The 16,432-nt window shown below is 53.3% G+C and overlaps 1 protein-coding gene across 13 annotated transcripts in view; it reads left to right on the forward strand.

Moving 5' to 3' along the window:
* The window catches only part of MBNL1 (muscleblind like splicing regulator 1), a 115,598-nt gene that overhangs the window by 48,621 nt on the left and 50,545 nt on the right, over positions 1-16,432 (forward strand). Inside the window, exon 4 of one of the 13 annotated variants that reach the window (XM_075716243.1) lies at positions 4,480-4,485. The exons of 11 other annotated variants lie outside the window; for them this stretch is intronic. In XM_075716243.1, coding sequence (XP_075572358.1) covers positions 4,480-4,485 — 6 coding nt within the window. Of the gene's footprint in view, positions 1-4,479; positions 4,486-8,195; positions 8,221-16,432 lie in introns of those variants that run through there. One more of the 13 variants, XM_075716254.1, reaches the window with a different exon arrangement.

Raw genomic sequence — 16,432 nt, forward strand, 5'->3', positions numbered from 1 at the left:
GTACTGCGAAGCCTGAGGAGGAGGACGGTGCGTGGCGTGGGAGCAGCCGTGGGCAGCAATGCCAGTTCTCCCTCCAGCCTTCTTCCTCCTTTCTTTCCATTTTGGCTTCTGGCCCCATCTCTCCTTCTCCATCCTCTCCTCCACCCTCCTCCTGTTTCTGTGACAGGAGTGGACAGGCTCCAGCCCGCGTTCTTGCAGCGGGAAAATGAATTTTGCCAGCGCTGCTGAGACGCCTGACGTTCAGTGGCTTCATTGGTGCGGAGGAAGAGGAGGGAGGTGCGTGCCGGTGGAGCCGTGTCTCGTCCTTCGCCGTCGCCCTTGGAGGTGCCACGGTGGAGCGGGATGTGAGCGCTGGGGCGGCGCAGGGCACACGCCGGCGCCTGGCTGCAGTGGTCCCCGCGTCCCTGAAATGCCTTGCTGGGGCTCTTAGGGCTCGGCGGCAGTGGTGGGCAGAGCTTTCAGCCTGAACTGGGTTTATTGTAGGGGCGTTACAGTGTAGAAGGTTCTCATTTGCTATTTTACCTCTTTCTTGTTTTACTACTTTTGGAGCCAATCTGGTCTCACTTTTTAAAAAAAATGAAAGGTGGGGGGAAAGGGGAATTTAATGGTGGTTTTATTTCCTTTTGATACTCAGAAATTAGTTGTTTCCTCCGTCATAGGTCTGTGTGAAACACATTAAAGGAGAATTTAGGTTCTTGATGGTTGGACTGGATGATCTTAAAGGTCTTTTCCGAGCTAAACGATTCTGTGAAGAGCAGACACCTGTAAGGCAGCCCTCCAGCCCAGCCCCGAGGCCGGTGCTCTCACCTCTGTGACTTTGATTCTGCCTCGCAGGTGCTGAACTCGGGGGAAAAGCGCTTCTTAAATGAGGTCACGATACGCTGCTCTTCCTCCCGAATGTTCCTTTTTGTTTCGTCAGTTCAGTTGGCTCCCACACATGGAAAATTTTTAATTTCCCACCAGCTATGTGGCTGAACACTCCGAGTGAGAGCGTTCAAGTCTTCAGGTCATCGTCATGGTTTTGAGCTCGTACGCACCACCGATAATATCTGCAGAGGTTGTATTTTCTTTTTCTCGGTGTGTACGGGAATGGTAGTGGAACTGTTGAAACGTCTTACAAGGAACTTGAACTGCCAGTAGTAGGAATGCCACTCCCTACGGAGAGATTGCTTCTGTAAAACAGATGCTCCTCCCGCCCTGCCCACCGTGGCGTTGGGGTTTTGTACCTTGCCGCTGGTGGGTGGGACCCCCGCCCGGCCCTGGGGCAGCGGGCGCTGACGGGACCTGGGAACTCGGCTTCCATCCGGAGCCGAGCTGCGGCTTCTGTCGACAGCTTGTTTTCGCGAGAGGACGTTTCAATTGTCAGTGCCCGTGTTAAAATAAACAACTAAAGGGAATTCCGACCACAGAGCGGTATTTTGGCATATTTCGTGATTATTTAACTTTAGAAAAATAAATCCTGCCATCTGTGTTTCCCAGTAATTCGTGTCCATTGACCTCCGTTCAACAGCTCGAGCAAAACAGCGAGGGCAGAGTAGTCCTCACCTCTTTGTTCCTTCAGAGCCCAGATGCTCTGTAAGACCTTACCGACGCTGAAAAACAGTTTCTGCTGTTTATTTGTACTTTCTGCTCCTGTAGTGTCATTGTCACATATTTCATAAGCTTTCCCGAGCTATCGTTGCCTTTTTTCCCCCTCAGTACGTGACTTTGACAGAGTTCAGCTTTTCAAGGCTTTGATACGGAATGCTCATCCTGCAGCCGCGTTTCTGAGCACGCACGGGCTTTTACCCGGATCCTTTCCAAGGAGAACAACGCGTGTATCTCAAAATTGTACCGGGGCTGCCGGCGGGGTGCCTCCCCTCCGGAACGACGAGGGATGCGGGGATGCGCCTGCAGCCGAGGGGGACGGGCAGGGACAGGCACCGGCCCCGGCTGCGCCCGGAGCTCCCAGCCCGCTCCGCCACGGTGCTGCGCTGCGCGGTCCGTGCGTTTCCAGCGTTGTCTGGGGCCGTACGGAGGCCCAGCTCCTCAAGTGTGAGAACTGTCAGCTCGTTCTGACAGCGCAGGTCTGCGTGATGTACGGGGGTGTGTGTTTGCTCTAACAGTTGCATTGTTAAGAGTAAAGCCTATACAGGGGCTTTAACAGAGAGAAGGCAGAGAGTTCCTGAGAGCAAGTGGGGTTTTCTCGTAACCTTAATTATAGATGAATTATATATATAGAATTATATATATATGAAAGGAGGTTGAGGTGGGTGTTGGTCTCTTCTCCCACGTAGTTAGCGATAGGACGAGAGGAAATGGGCTCAAGCTGCACCAGGGGAGGTTTAGGTTGGAAATTAGGAAAAATTTCTTCACGGAAAGGGTGGTCAAGCATTGGAACAGGCTGCCCAGAGAGGTGGGGGAGTCCCCATCCCTGGAGGGGTTCAAAAAACGGGCAGAGGTGGCACTTGGGGACATGGTTCAGTCTGGTCTACCCTTGATTGGTTTAGTGTGGGCTTGGTAGTGTAGGTTAATGGTTGGGCTGGGTGATCTTAAAGGGCTTTTCCAACCTAAACGATTCTATATTTGCACTGCGCTGGTACGGACAGCATAGATACTATCTTTATTTGCACACTATGACTTACAGTGGATCTTTTGTTCTGTCATTTTATTGCCCTTTTGTTTTATGTAGAAAGTGAGCAAGGCCAAACCTCTGGTGTAAAAGCTAAAAGGGATACAGAATGTGTGATTACAGCAGCGCTGCTTGTTAGATATGGCTTAATTAGCGCATACATCCATCACGCAGCTTTATCTCTGTAAAATATTGATCTGCAATATCAGTGTTACGAGGCCTGGAAAGCACTTAGTGCAGGGAATTATTCCCAAGCTGTATGGAAAAAAAAAAAAAAAGTATGACTGGTAACAGGGTTTGTCGAGCCCAGGTTTGCTGCCTGGTCAGCAGCGCCCTGCCCTTCCCCTCCGCTTCAGGCGGTGCAGTACAGAGCCCTGAGCAAGAACTTCTTCATCGCTATGGGTCGAAACTTTCGATTTTCATTAGCGTTTCCGTGTCCCAGTGTTAACGATTATTGGATCGTGCCGTGACGTGTCAGTGGTGGAGCCGGACGCTGACCGGAGGGTGCGGTGGCTGGATGCTGGACTGAGCCCGTGCCTCGGGTGTTTCGTTATTGCGTCGTGAAGGCAAGCCGCAGCTGGCCACCACAAATTAGAAATTAAACAAAATTTTAACTTGTGGCATTGGGTGACCCCCTCTGGAGCCGGGCAGAAACAGGCCGGGCTGGTGGACCCAGTGCTGCCTGGCTCAGCCATCCCGCTCCATGCCCTGCGGAGCCCCGCCGTCCGTCCGTGGCTCTGCCGCCGTCCTGTGCCGCCCGCGGCCGGGGAGCCGCTTCCAGAGCTTTCCTGCGCTGCTGGCCGGCCCCGGCCGTCCGGGGGGGCCGGCGCCTGCGGCGCTCCCCGGCCCTTTGGTCTGCGGAGGGCCGCTCCGTGCCCATCGTGCCGCGAGCGCCGACTGCGCGCGGCGTCCGCCGGCTGAGGTTTGCGAAGGCGGCGCCGGCTCGGCCGTGTCCTCCGCGGGCTGCGGCCGCGTCCTCCGTGGGCGTGCTCTGCTGCGCGCTGCCTCGCGGCCCCGCCACGCCGCACGCGTGCTGTGTCCGTGCTGCGCGCGTTTCTGGCGCGGCGATGCAGGCTTCCCTTCCCACCACCGAAGGCTGGCGTCCTCCTCTCCTTCCTTTTGTTTTCCCATGTAGCTGCTACACCCTTCAGGGTTGTGTTCGGTTTTGTTTGGCTTTTTTTTTTTTTGAATAAACATGACGAGCGCATCCCAAAACGTATCATGAAGCAGTGCTTTCTGTGAGGTCTCACGCGTTGCTCCGCGGGTCGGATTCACTGGCCCGGGCCTCCAGCCGTACGCCCAGTTCCTTGATTTTGCCACAGCTGCGGTTCGCCTGCAGGGACGGGGAGGTTGTTTGTTCGGTTCGGAAGCTTTTATTGTGCCTTAGCACACACTTGCTGGGTAAAACAAACCTGATGTATCAGCCTGTATTTGCCCACGACACTTTGCCGCCCTTGCTTGCTTAAACTTGTTCTTTGTTAAAGACTTTTAACTCTCCCTTTTCCTCCCGGTATCAAATATGTCAACTGGTGCTTCTTTTTTGCCACTGAAATCTGGATTACTCATAGACAGATCTTCACTGCAGTAATTTTTAAACTGTAAACTTGTTTTTTTCATTTCTCTGCTGCTGAACCGTTTGTTCATTACATCCCTTTTTCCCCTCATTTGCCTAAGCAGTAAAAAACTTTATTAATGGCGCTTGTCTTCATTTTGGCACGGTTTGCTTGCTTTCTTTATCTAGTCTCTAATTATTTTAAATTTCTCTCTTGCTATGCATGCCCCTCCAGATGATGTAGTAAAATTTTTGGATTTGTGTTTTTCTGACATAGTCCCTTTACTAACAGTTGGTGCCATTAACCCTTCATCAGCGAGCAGTGCAGACTGTGTTTTAAGGGTAATGAGTACTTTTCAATGTCGAAGATCACCATCAAGGAAATCTAGTGTTCTTTTCAACTTTTCTCCCCACTTCTGAGGCTTCTGCGAAGTACCCTTATGGTCTGGATACTGCACTTCTTGGGAGCCTCCAGGACTGTGCTAGTTCTGTACACCAGCAAAATGTTCTCCAGGGTTACCCCTGGTGCGACGGTCCGTGTCTGCCCGCCTTTCCTCGACTGTGGTCTGCGCGCTCCCGTGCAGCCGCCGGTCATCTCCAACGCCGTTTCTGTGGCGGTTCCTCACAGGAGCAGGCGATCGCTGCCTGTGAAAGGTGGCGGGTGTCCTGTGCTGCGTCGGTCGTACTCCGCTCACCTCCTGGAGCTCTTCTGCGGTAGGTTTGAATGGTGGCTTTGGTTTGCTGGAGCATGTCCAGAGAAGGGCAGCGGAGCTGGGGCAGGGTCTGGAGCACAGGGCTGGTGGGGAGCGGCTGAGGGAGCTGGGGGTGTTCAGCCTGGAGAAGAGGAGGCTGAGGGGAGACCTGATCGCTCTGCAGCTCCTGGCAGGAGGGGGCAGGGAGGGGGGTTGGGCTCTTCTCCCAAGGAACAGCGATGGGATGAGAGGGAATGGGCTCAAGCTGTGCCAGGGGAGGTTTAGATTGGAAATTAGGAAAAATTTCTTCACGGAAAGGGTGGTCAAGCCCTGGAAGAGGCTGCCCAGAGAGGTGGGGGAGTTCCCATGCCTGGAGGGGTTAAAAAAATCGGGCAGAGGTGGCACTTGGGGACATGGTTTAGTGGGCATGGGGGTGTTGGGTTGATGGTTGGACTGATGATCTTAGAGTTCCTCTCCAACCGTAGTGATTCCTAGTTTTTATTTTCATTAAAAACTAATCCAGCCAGCAAGCCAGGAAACGTGAAATTAATTATTCCTCTCCCTGTAATTGGTTTAGTGGTGGACTTGGCAGTGTAGGTTAATGGTTGGACTGGATGATCTTAAAGGTCTTTTCCAACCTAAACGATTCTGTGATTCTATGATAATGGTAATTGTGCAAAATTAAATATATCCTTAAATTCTAACTGCTGTATTTCTGTGTCTGCCCCCAAGCCGAGCAGCTGTGGTGCTCTCCGTGCTTAGGAGGCGGGAGGAGAAGCTGGGGCTGTGGCTTCACAGTTTAACTTCGGTCACTAGCACAAGTCGCTAGCTGGAGTGGCCTGGGGACGAGCGGAGCCCGTGCAGCGGATCTCGCCGAATGCGCGAAGGGTTTGCCACGGCGGGGCTGCCCATCGCCCCGGCCCGGCACCCGGGCAGGACAGCCCTCCTGCCCCGGCCGGTGCGGTGTCCCCTGCCCGTGCATCCCGTGCCCACGCGTCCCTGCTCGTGCGTCCCTGCCCGCTGAGCTCCGCTCTCCGGGCCCTCCCAGCCCAGCCGCTCCGGCCTGCCGCGCGGCTCCCCTCCACCCCTCTCTCGTAGGCTTTGCTTTTTTTGTCCAGAAGTGACTAAGCTTCCTGTTATTACACTCTTGTCAGTTTTTCCCCAATACTGGTGGTGTGTTGAGCAATATTTACTTGCCAGCAGCTTCCTGTGCCGCCGTCCCGCTCCGGCTCCATTGTGTTCCCGCGTACCTTTCACCAGCCGCGCTTTGTTACCAGCAGCCCTGACGGATGTTCGCATTCGCTCAGTTGGGCTTGTATCCACCAAAATCAGTATTTATAAACAGAGGTCGACCCCAGAAGAGCTTTAACCAGTGACTCCAGGAATGCACAGTGACCCAGCGTTCAGTCTGCAGAGGCAAAGTTGCGCTGGGGTTCTTCCCTTAAGCGACGGTGGCGGTGCAGCCAGGGTGGGCATTCGTTAAGTTGTCCTCAGCTACCCTGAGCTGATAAATGCTGCTCGTGTGTGTGAAGGAATTGTTTCTGCCTCGCTGGAAACCGTGGGCATGCTTTGATTTAGGAGGGCTTTCCTCCAGACGATTGCAAATGAAACATTTTTTCCTCCGGCAGCAGCAGCAGCTCAGGCCAGGGCTTTCCTTCTGCAGCTCCCAGGGCAGGCTGGAGGCTCTGGCCGGTGCCGGGAGGAGGAGGAGGATGGCTCTCCCCGGCTGCGCGGCCGGCTGGCAGGGTGGGCAGTGGCCGAAGGTGTTTCCCGCGGAAACCCGCCGGGTACCAGGACGTTTCCCAGCCCCGCAGGGCAGCCCTCGGCAGCGAGGCGGGATGGACAGGGATGCCCCCGATCCGTCGCCCTGCGGGGCTCACGCCCCCGGCCCCGTCCGCGTGCCTTCGCTGGGAGCAGCGTCAGCACACCGCCACGGATACCCGGAGCTGCTGGTGTAAAAATAACGCATCGGGAGGGATAAACAAGTTATTTTTGTGTATTAGGGGTGGCCATGTGTAACCGACTCAGGGCCTCGCCTTGCTCTGCCACCGAGGGCTTACTCAGACATCCCGAGCATTTAGAAGCAGCTTGAGGCGTGTCCCCTGTTTTTGAGAAGCGGGATGGGAGCCAGCGGGGCACAGGGAGGTGTCGGTGCCTGGCATTTCAGCAAACTGAACGGCAGACAAAGCACTCAGCCTTTCTAAAAATCAGCCGATTTATTAAAAAAGTCTGAAATTCATACCTAAATTCTTTAACTAGTAATATCTGAACTGCTGCTGGCGCAGCTGAATGGAAGGAAGAGAGCCCGTTTTGCGACGTTCATGGACCGGGCTGCGACCTCCCCTCCCCGCTGCTCCGGCTGCGCCGCAGCATGCTGCGGCGATACGTTCGCTTCGGACAAGTTTAAGATTTTGCTTTCCTGCAGAGAAACATTTTCTAAAAGTTAATAGAGATAAAGCTGATAGCAAACGAATAGCGCCCAGCAGAAATTGGGCATGAAGCATAACACAGAACGAAAAATAGTTTCTCTCATGTAGAATTAGAACACTTGTCACCTACAGACTGCGGCAGGCTTGCTGCATGGGGGAGAGTATCTCCCTCTTTTTTTTTTTTTCCTTTTTGACAGCACTGTACCACTGTAAAAGGTATTAATTTTATTGTTTTCATTTCCATGTGCCCAATTCTGTCACTTACTAAATTATATGGCGCAGTACCTATTGCCAGTTAGGCTCCCTGGGTTTTACGTTGATGAGCGATGACCGTATAACGAAGCACTGCTCGCTTCTGTGGGCTTTCTCCCTATCCGCTTCCGGAGGTTTTCTTCTACAAGAGCAGGCAAGGCTTGAAGTGTGCCGTAAGTACTTGTATCAGAGCCCGTATTGTAGAGTTAACGTTATTCCTGTTTTACTTACATCACGTGCGCTGGACACGCTCTCTCCGTGGCCAGGCAGGAGCACCGTTGGGTGCCGCGCCGGTTGCCCAGCTGGCCGCGGCACGGGCCACGGCACGGGCGGCTGCCCCGGCTGGTTTGGCCAAAGGGCAGCCTGCGCAGCCCTTAGCTGTGTGTGGAAGGAAACACCTCTTTTTGCCTGCAGGAGGTATCCGTGCAAGTCCTCGTCGTTTATTTGCAGCCACGTAAGTAGCTGCCCGCCCGTACCCGGCACCGCGAGCGCTTTGGCTAGCGTTTGGCAGGGGCTGCCTCCCAGGTTGCCCCGGCTTGGCTCCCGCTGCCGCCCCGCAGCTGCCCGCAGGCGCTGACTCGGCGTTCTCTGCAGCTCCTGGTGTTGCAGGCGCTGGGATGTGAATTGCGGGCGCCTTCTGGATCTTTAGCAGAGCGAGAGGAAGCCTTCTGCTCTCTGTTGAAGGTAAGGAACAGGGGTAACAAGGGGCTATTAATGAGCGGAGGGGATTTAATGCGTGCTGGCCTGGGGAGGGTTTAAAGGAAGATGGGGAATTTGGCTGGGCTGTGGCCAGTGAGCTGTGGTTACAGAGGCTTCTGCCTGCAGTCCACATTCACCGCCTCGGGACCGGAGACGCAGCCTTCCCGGTGCTGCTGTCCTGGTGCGGGCAGAGCCTGAGCCTCTGGGCTTCCCCGCCTTCGTCTTGCGAAGGCTTCTGTCCTCCTCCTCCTCCTCCTCCTCCTCCTCCTCCTCCTCCTCCTCCTCCTCCTCCTCCTCCTCCTCCTCCTCCTCCTCCTCCTCCTCCTCGTCGGTCCTGTTCCTCCGCGCCTCTCCCCTCCTTTCCGCTCGCTTGCCTTGTGGGGGTGTGCTCTCTGCAGGGCTTTTTCCGCATGCTCTTTTTTCTTACCTATCAAAATCAATTGTTTCTCTTTTGTTCCCTGCCCTTTTTTCCCTGTCATGGCACTGATTTTGCCGGTTCTCCAGAGCTTTGCTTACCTGTCCTGAGGGCACCTCTTCCTGTCGCCAGCTGTTCCTGGCACGTTTCGTAGAGCTGGCCTCCAGGTCTCTTTTTAAAAACTCTACTTTCTGCATCTCCCCTGTGTTTGCAGTCTGACAAATTTCATGTGTGATCTCTCTTTTCCACCAAATCCTCTGCTCTTCAAGCACCTCCTTTTCTTCCACGCCCAGCAGGCAGCAAGGAGAGCAGAAGGAGCTGGGAAGAGCAACAGAAAGTATCCCCTGCCCTTATCCTGTGGCAGATGGGTAATTTATTTATTTTTTTTAAATCAGAGACGTTTCCACGAGAGTTGTGTGCCATATAGCCAGCCCTTCCCCTGTTCCCTCTTGGAGCGTGTTTACTATTCCTTTACATAAAACTTATGTACGATTTCTAGTAATCAGTCTAACTCTAGGAGAAATTTCACTATTTGGTGGAACAAGTTCAGCTAGGGCCAAAGCTAACAATTTTAGTTATGTTATAATTATGATGCAGTAGAGAGGGAAAAGGGAAGAGCAGTGTTTGTTCTGTCTGGCACATTCAAGGAAAAATTCGAGTCTAATTTTCTGATTGATTTTTTCACTTCAGAAACGGCGGAAAGAAAAATTTAAAGGGGTGGGGGTATTTAATTGCCAGCCGGTAGAAATCAAGAGGGAAGGCGTGGGGCCGCGGCGGTGCCCCGTGGGCACGCCGGCTGTGAGGGGCTGCTGCTGGTCGGCGGGCGCGTTGAGGCGTGGGGCGCGGGCGTTGCCCTTGCTCACAGGTGCCTGCTGCTGGGTTCGTTAGATCCCGTCGAACTGCTGATTAAGTCTTGCGAAATTTCATTGCCGTTGATAACTCCTGAAGTGTAGTGATGTCAAGCTGCGGGAGACTTTGTCGTTGCCTAATTGCAGCGCAGGCAGCGTGGTGAGATGTGGCGAGGCGCTGTATTTCGCGCTGACCCTTGGACAGCTGGTCTCGTCCTGTGCTGGTGCGTGCTTGCGCATTAATTGCCGCTTTGTTCGGTGTACTTCTGCTTCCAGCAGCGTCTGACAGCTCCAGCTCCATCAGTGCAATAAATAATAATCAGATGCTGATACTTCTTGGCTTGGTTGGGTACGCAGACCGACTGTTCGCTCTGGATCCTCCTAGCGCCCGTCCCAGGGCTGCGGTTAAATTAAATACCTGTTCTGCCATGGCACGTGTACCTGCCTCCGCAGGTGCGTTTCTGTGGGCTCCGGCAGCCCGTGCCTGCGGGGCTGTGGGGCACACGGGGGTGCCGGCACCGGGGTCACACGAGCGGCTGCGCCTCGGGGCAGCGCCCGGTGTCCTTGGGAGACGGGGCAGCGGGCCCGTGTGGAAAACAGGTGGCATTTTTCCTTAAAAATTGTTAAAAGATTTCCTGATTATTTTTTGCTTTTTCAGAACAGAACTTCTTCAGCTTTTTGGTTTCTGAAGTTCTTGTTGGACAGGGCAAGTATTTTCTGCTTTCCCCAAGTACATTTGTGGTTTTGTCCTTCCGGTCGCAGCAGTGGTGCTGGCTGGAAGAGGGACGTCCTCTGGCCTGGCGTCTCTCCTCACTGGAAGCTTTAAGCGCTTTTCTTTTCTACGCGCTCTGAAGTTTTGCTTTTCCCTTTTGTGTCTCTCTTTAAACGAGCCCATAAGGTCAGTCCCCGCTGTGCCGTTTCATTGCCCCGTGCTGACCGTGGACCACAAGCAAACCGTCGCTGCCAAGGCGCGAGTCGCGGTGCGGCGGCGGCGCGGGTTTGTACGCGGGACCTCGCGCCGTCCCCGAGGGTCGCCGCGTCCCCTTTCTGCCTGCCCTGATGGACGCTCGTGGTCCCGCAGCCCTGGCATCCTCGCCTACCTCAGGAGCTGAAGCCCCCGTGGAAATTACCTCTCGGGCAGAACGGTTTGTGGTGCAGTGGCGTGAGACTGAAGGGGCTTTGAAACCAGCGCAGTCAGGGTAGATGTGAGCCGTGCCTCCTGCACAGGCCTCCCTTGTGTGGCTGTGTGCGCTGTTTCAGTCCCTCTTTTTTTTCCTTTTTCAGTAGACCGAATGGCCTTAATTTGATTACTGTGTAAGCAAACGGTACAAAAAGGGCCAGAAGTTTTCAGGTTTTGGTGTTGCCAAAGGCAGAACTCGGTGTCAGCTGCCAAAGGCAGCCTGTCCTCTGCTGTCGCACAGCTCTGCCCGAGCGGCACCCGCAGAGGTGTCCCCGCAGCTGCAAAAATGCGATTATTTGCCGTAATGCCCAAGAGAGTCGCTGTCGCAGCCCCTGACGCCTCTCCCCCTCCCCTCCATAGCTCCTGCTCTCGGTTTGTTTTGGCAGCACCGGGTATGTGCAGTAATTAAGTAGAAAGGTTTGGATGCTATTGAAGCAATACGTTTCCATCTAAGCAGGTTTACTGTACTGTAAAATGTCTCGCGCGTGTGGGGGTTAGGGACCGGAGAGCTGTTTGCATTCCTGAAAATCAGGTCACTTCTCCGTGCCTCTTCCAGCGCCTTTCAACGGGCGGCCGTGCCCTGCAGTTAGTGGCTTTTCCTAGCAAGCGAAATGTGCTGGGTTTATTTTGTCTGGTTTGACTAAAAATGCCAGCCAGCTCTTCCAGAGCTGCGCAGAGCAGCAGAGCATGTCTCTCAGCGGAGATTTCGGTGTGGCATTACTGAAAGAGATTCAAGATCATTTCTCATGCCGGTAATTCAAAGTTTGTTATCCTTTGCAAACTTTTGGAGAAAAGTTTTTAGCACTGAGAAAGTAGCTGTTCGCTTTTCCAAGTAAAAATAGCACTTACTTCCCCAGTGCCGCTAACCCGCTCTTCGTTATTTGTGTAAAGATTCGTCAGAGCCCCGTGCTTGGTGTTTGCTTGGTGAAGATTCGCTTTCTGCTTTTCACGTTCAAACGACAGCGGCGTCTCGGGGCAGGATGCATTTGAAATCATTTCCCTGGGCTTTGGTATTGATTCACAGAGCAGTTCCCATTTCAGTGGCCGACCTTGGTTTCAGCGAAGTGTTTTAGTTATCTGAAAACAATTTTAGATTTGTAAGGAGTACCTCAAGTCCTCCCCAGAAACCGGTCCTCTCCCCGTCAGGCGACCGTACCAGCAGGGAGAGGCATGGTTCAGCTCTGCGCTGCTGGTGCGTGCTCAGGCGTCTCCTCCCTTCTCTGGGCGAGTCTGCCTGCTCGCAGCGGAGCCGCTGCTCCTCCCGGCTGAGACCTCGTCTGCCTGCTGCTGCCGGGAATGACCATTTAGCTCTTGAAAATTTGGAGGGCAAATTTCCAGTGTTTGACTGAAACATAAGATCATTTTTCAGCACGGCTTTGAGATACCAAAATCAGCTGAAATTAGCACCCAGCGCAGTCCCTTCCAAAGGAGGGAGAGCAGCAGGAGCGATGCAGGTAAGTCTGGCCAAATACTGAGTGTCTGCTGCAGCTTCCAGTAATTTCCATTAACGTTTGGGGCCGGTAGCATCCCCGGAGGGTCGCTGGCCTTGCCCAGTGCTCCTTTGATTAATCCCGAGTCAGGGGGTCTCTCCTGGCAGGAAAGAGGTGTTAGAGCCGTCCGCTGTGAGCTGCCTGCCCTTGGGTAGGAATCTCGGTTCTGGGACTTCCAGCCTCTGATTAACCCTTTGGCGGATCCCTTCACCTCTGACTTCGCAAGCTTGAAGCACAAAATACAAACTCGGAAAGCTTTGTCTCACTCGTGCTCAGTTGTAAAGTCAAATCCTATTCTGAAATTAATAATTTTCCGTATTTCGATCAGAATTTGTCATTTAACTGCGCTTGAATAAAATAGTATTCTCACAATTACTTTCCCCACTAATGTTGTTGGGTAATTTTTAGTCACACGTAGGAATAGCTGAAGTCAATCCATATTCATTATTTTTCAATCAATAAAATCTTTGCCTGACACATCTATTCTAATTGTATTTAAAATAACGTGTCAAGATGCTGTATTTGCTAAAAGCGAGGAAAAATACTACAAAAGGGATAGCAAGAAAATAGAGAAATGTGTAATTCTTGTGGAAACCACGTCAATAAAAAACCCCAAACATGTCAACGTGTTGGCATTTTCAGGTTATGATTCCGGCAGTGATTTCCAGCGTCAGCGGTGTGGGGCTGCAGTTTTCACCAACGCTTTTAAATCAGCCTCTCTTCAGTAAAAACCCAGACAAGAAATAATGACAGCAGTTGACCTTCAGATTGCCAAAGGAGGGCCGCTGGTGTTCTCTTGGAAAGCGAAGAGCAATTTATCGATAGGACGTTAATTTTTTTGTTACTCAGCAATGACCTTAACTGTAAATGCGAGAAGAGGCGGCACGGCGTTGGCAGGCTGCTCGGCCGCTGCCGTCTCGCGCGGCACGGCAGAGCGTTGCAGTCCGCGTCCTCGCGTCACCTCGCGCTTCAGCCCTCAACGCCCGAGTTATTAATTAGGATGGAGGCAGATGAGGCGCCTCCCAGGGTTCACTACCTGCGTAATACAATACGCGATTTGCTTAAAACCGAACTCGACGCGGGACCCAGCATGGGTGGGTTTGAGGAGAAATGAAACACTGCCACTGCAAAAATCTGCTAGCCAAAGTAACGTGCATGGAACGGGGTAATACTGCATGGAAGTTTGTAGGGATCGCTTCTCTTAATGGAGCAAGTACAGAATGAGCCTTCGGAATAATCTGATGGTTGTAGAATGTTACGGAAGAGATTTAGCCGTGAGGATCTCGGCCATCCAAAGCAGCCCGGTGAGATGGAATAGTGCAGGAGAGTCGGGGTGGGGAGTGTCCTGCTTTTTGTCTGGCTGCACGGGAGCGGCTCCCCTTCGCAGCGCCTTCATGGCTGCACCCGCACACCTGCGTCCAGGCCTTCCTCTGCCGAATGCGCCTCCGCCTCGTGTCCTGTGGGAGTGGTGCGGCAGCCCGTGAGCAGCTCCTGGGCTTATCCTTGCTTTTACATCAGTGCCACAGGTCTGCAGTGCTCCGCCGGTTTTGTGCCCTGAAAAACGGGGATACGTCTCAGCAGCGGTGGTGAGGTGTAACGTGGGCAGCTCCAGCGATGTATTGCTGAGGATTCACCGGCTCCTGCTGCTTCCCCCGTTAGTAAAGGACTGCCTTCCAAGTACTGTTATTACAAAAAAGACGGGCGCTTTGCAGAAGCAGTGGCAGTGCAGGCAGGCACAGCTGTGAACGCAGCTACGGCGGCGTGGAAAGCTGTTGGAGCAACACGCTGGAAACGAGATGCAGGGATTAAAGAGGGACATTAATCGCGTGTATAATTAAAGTGAAATTTTCTGAAAATATTTTACGTCTTTTTTTGAAGGATGTTTTTGGTTTTGCAGCGGGTGTGTCGTGAATTGGTTGCCCCATCACCCCCGTTTCGCAGGAAGCGTGGCAGTTTGCAGCTGTGCTCTGTTGACGTTGCTCACGTCTGGGAGCAAGGGTGCGATGGCGTACGATCGCCATAACGCCTCGTCAGAGCTCAGAGGAGGGGAAAGCGCGCTTCCCCTTCCTAAAGTGAATGATTTGGTGCGCAGAGGGGAGACTTTCCCTGCTCCCCTCCTGGTCCTCGTCCTGGAGCTTGCCCCAAGCCCCCGTGCATGGCTCGGAAGGGGCCCTTGCGCCTGGGGCCGCATCCAGCTGCGGGGATGCCGGTGCCGTCGCTGTGCCGGAGGGGCCGGGTGCCCTGAGCGGGGGGTGCCAGGCTGGGGGTGTCGGTGGGAGCTAAACGCAGCCTTCGGGGGTGCCGGGGCTGGGGGTCCCTCCTGCAGTGGGTGCCCCCCGCCGGGCTCGGTCCCGGGGCTCTGTGCAGCAGGATCGGTGCAGCAACGGTGCCTCGCCCCCTCTCGTGCCGCCTGTTTGCTTTGTCTCTTCTGTATGGTCCGGGTTAAATTTCTTGCAGAGATGCCATAACAGAGCTCTGTGTCGTGCCTGTGCAATTTGGGGAAGAGCTTTCTACGTCGAGCGTCGGGCTGGCATTGCTCCTGCCGCAGAGGCACGGCTGGCGAGCTCGCCGTGTTTGGCCTCGACTTACTCTCTGTTTGCAGGTGTAAGAAGCAGGTGACGGCAGTTTCTCTCTCTCTCTCTCGAAATCACAAAAGCAAGATTTTATTTTTAAACTGTAGCAATTCAGTTTTAAATATAGCACCTATACTGGAGAATTCTGCTTCGTATTTACGCTTGGGTGAGGACGCTAATTATCCAATTTAGATCACCATGCCAACCACCTCCCCTTTTCACCGGGTGGAAGAGACTTGGGAGTGCCAGTGCACTGCAAAAACAAATGAAAATAGCTACAGGTGGGGTTTTTTTTGTATTTTACATATGCATATATCTACCTTAAGCATAGTTTTCTCACTAGATATCAAACGTAACTTTTGAGTCCACGGAATCACGAGTGTGCGGGCAGGCGCTGGAGGCAGCGCGCAGCCAACGCCCGGGGCTGGGGCGGTGGGAACACCCCTGCAGACAGCCCAGGTTTCTAAACAATTTTAAAACACGTCAGCTATATAAAAAAGTATACCATAACATCCACGGTGTCATCCCTCTTGTGGTATTCCCTTTTGAAATTTGCTGTAAGTAACATTGCCCCGTTTCAGCAGCTCTGCTGGGCAAGGGCCGTCTCCTGTTTGTTGCCCCAGTTTGGATGCCGCGTTTGACAGCTCGCCTGCTTTCTGTCATAGCACACCGAAGCAAATCGGAAGTCTGAACATACTGTTAAATACTAATTGCGCTGCAGTACCTCCGTTACACAGTTGCAGTGGAACCCGATGGATCCTCAGTTTGCTGCTCGGTTTAGTCATTTGCTTGGAACTGCTGAGGTCCTACGCGCAGAGGCTGGATGGCAAAGGGGCTGCGTTTGAGCCCCGAGTCCTTTCCAGGGAGATTCTGCGCTGTGAGCAGAAGTGTTGATAAAAGCGACCCTGGGTCCCTGCAGCTGGCGAGGCTTTGTGCAGCGCTGCTCTCTTCACAGCCGCGTGCTGGCTGGCGCTGCGTGAAGCTGTAACGATAAATAGATTAAATCTTGCGTGTGTTTTACTTGATCTTGACATCAAGTCATTCACTTTACTCTTATAATGTTAGTTATTATATGCTTGAGTAAAGATCTTAGGGATTGCCGGAGATTGCTCTAACAGGATTTTATGGCTGTAGGAGTTCAGAGCGAGCAGTTTCTGAAGTCCTTGCTAGAAATGTTTTGCGGTGTCTAATACCGCCGTTACCCACGTGCAGCCCCTGGGAGATAACCGGCTCTTGAGGGGGCGTTTGGTTTTCCTGCACAGGCCTCGAAAATGGCAACTCCCCCGTCCTGCGGAGCAGCACTGCGGGGGGCAGGTGGAGCGGCACGTGGGAAGAAATCCGGTGTTACTCCAGCCCAGTCCGCAGGGTTTGCGTGACTTGGGAGTGGGGTGGTGTGCGTATAAATACTGATGAATTGATAGGTACAGCGTGTATATACAGACACGTGTGGACATGCAAATGCTTGTAATAATATAAATATCAATCCCAAATTGTATTAAAGGGTTAGAACCATACTTGTATTTCCATAAGCTATTGCCGCATTTGCCAGTGGCTGTTAGGAAGCAGATTGGGGGTGGTTTGGCAGAGGCTCCGGCGGCCGCCTTCCCCGGGTTACAGATTGACGAGCCGGACGGACATTTCGGTGACGCCGTTGCAGGCGCTGCATGGGAAGAGGAGGGTGCAACGCGAAG

Source organism: Pelecanus crispus, chromosome 9 (assembly GCF_030463565.1).
Source record: "Pelecanus crispus isolate bPelCri1 chromosome 9, bPelCri1.pri, whole genome shotgun sequence".
Lineage (NCBI taxonomy): Eukaryota > Metazoa > Chordata > Aves > Pelecaniformes > Pelecanidae > Pelecanus > Pelecanus crispus.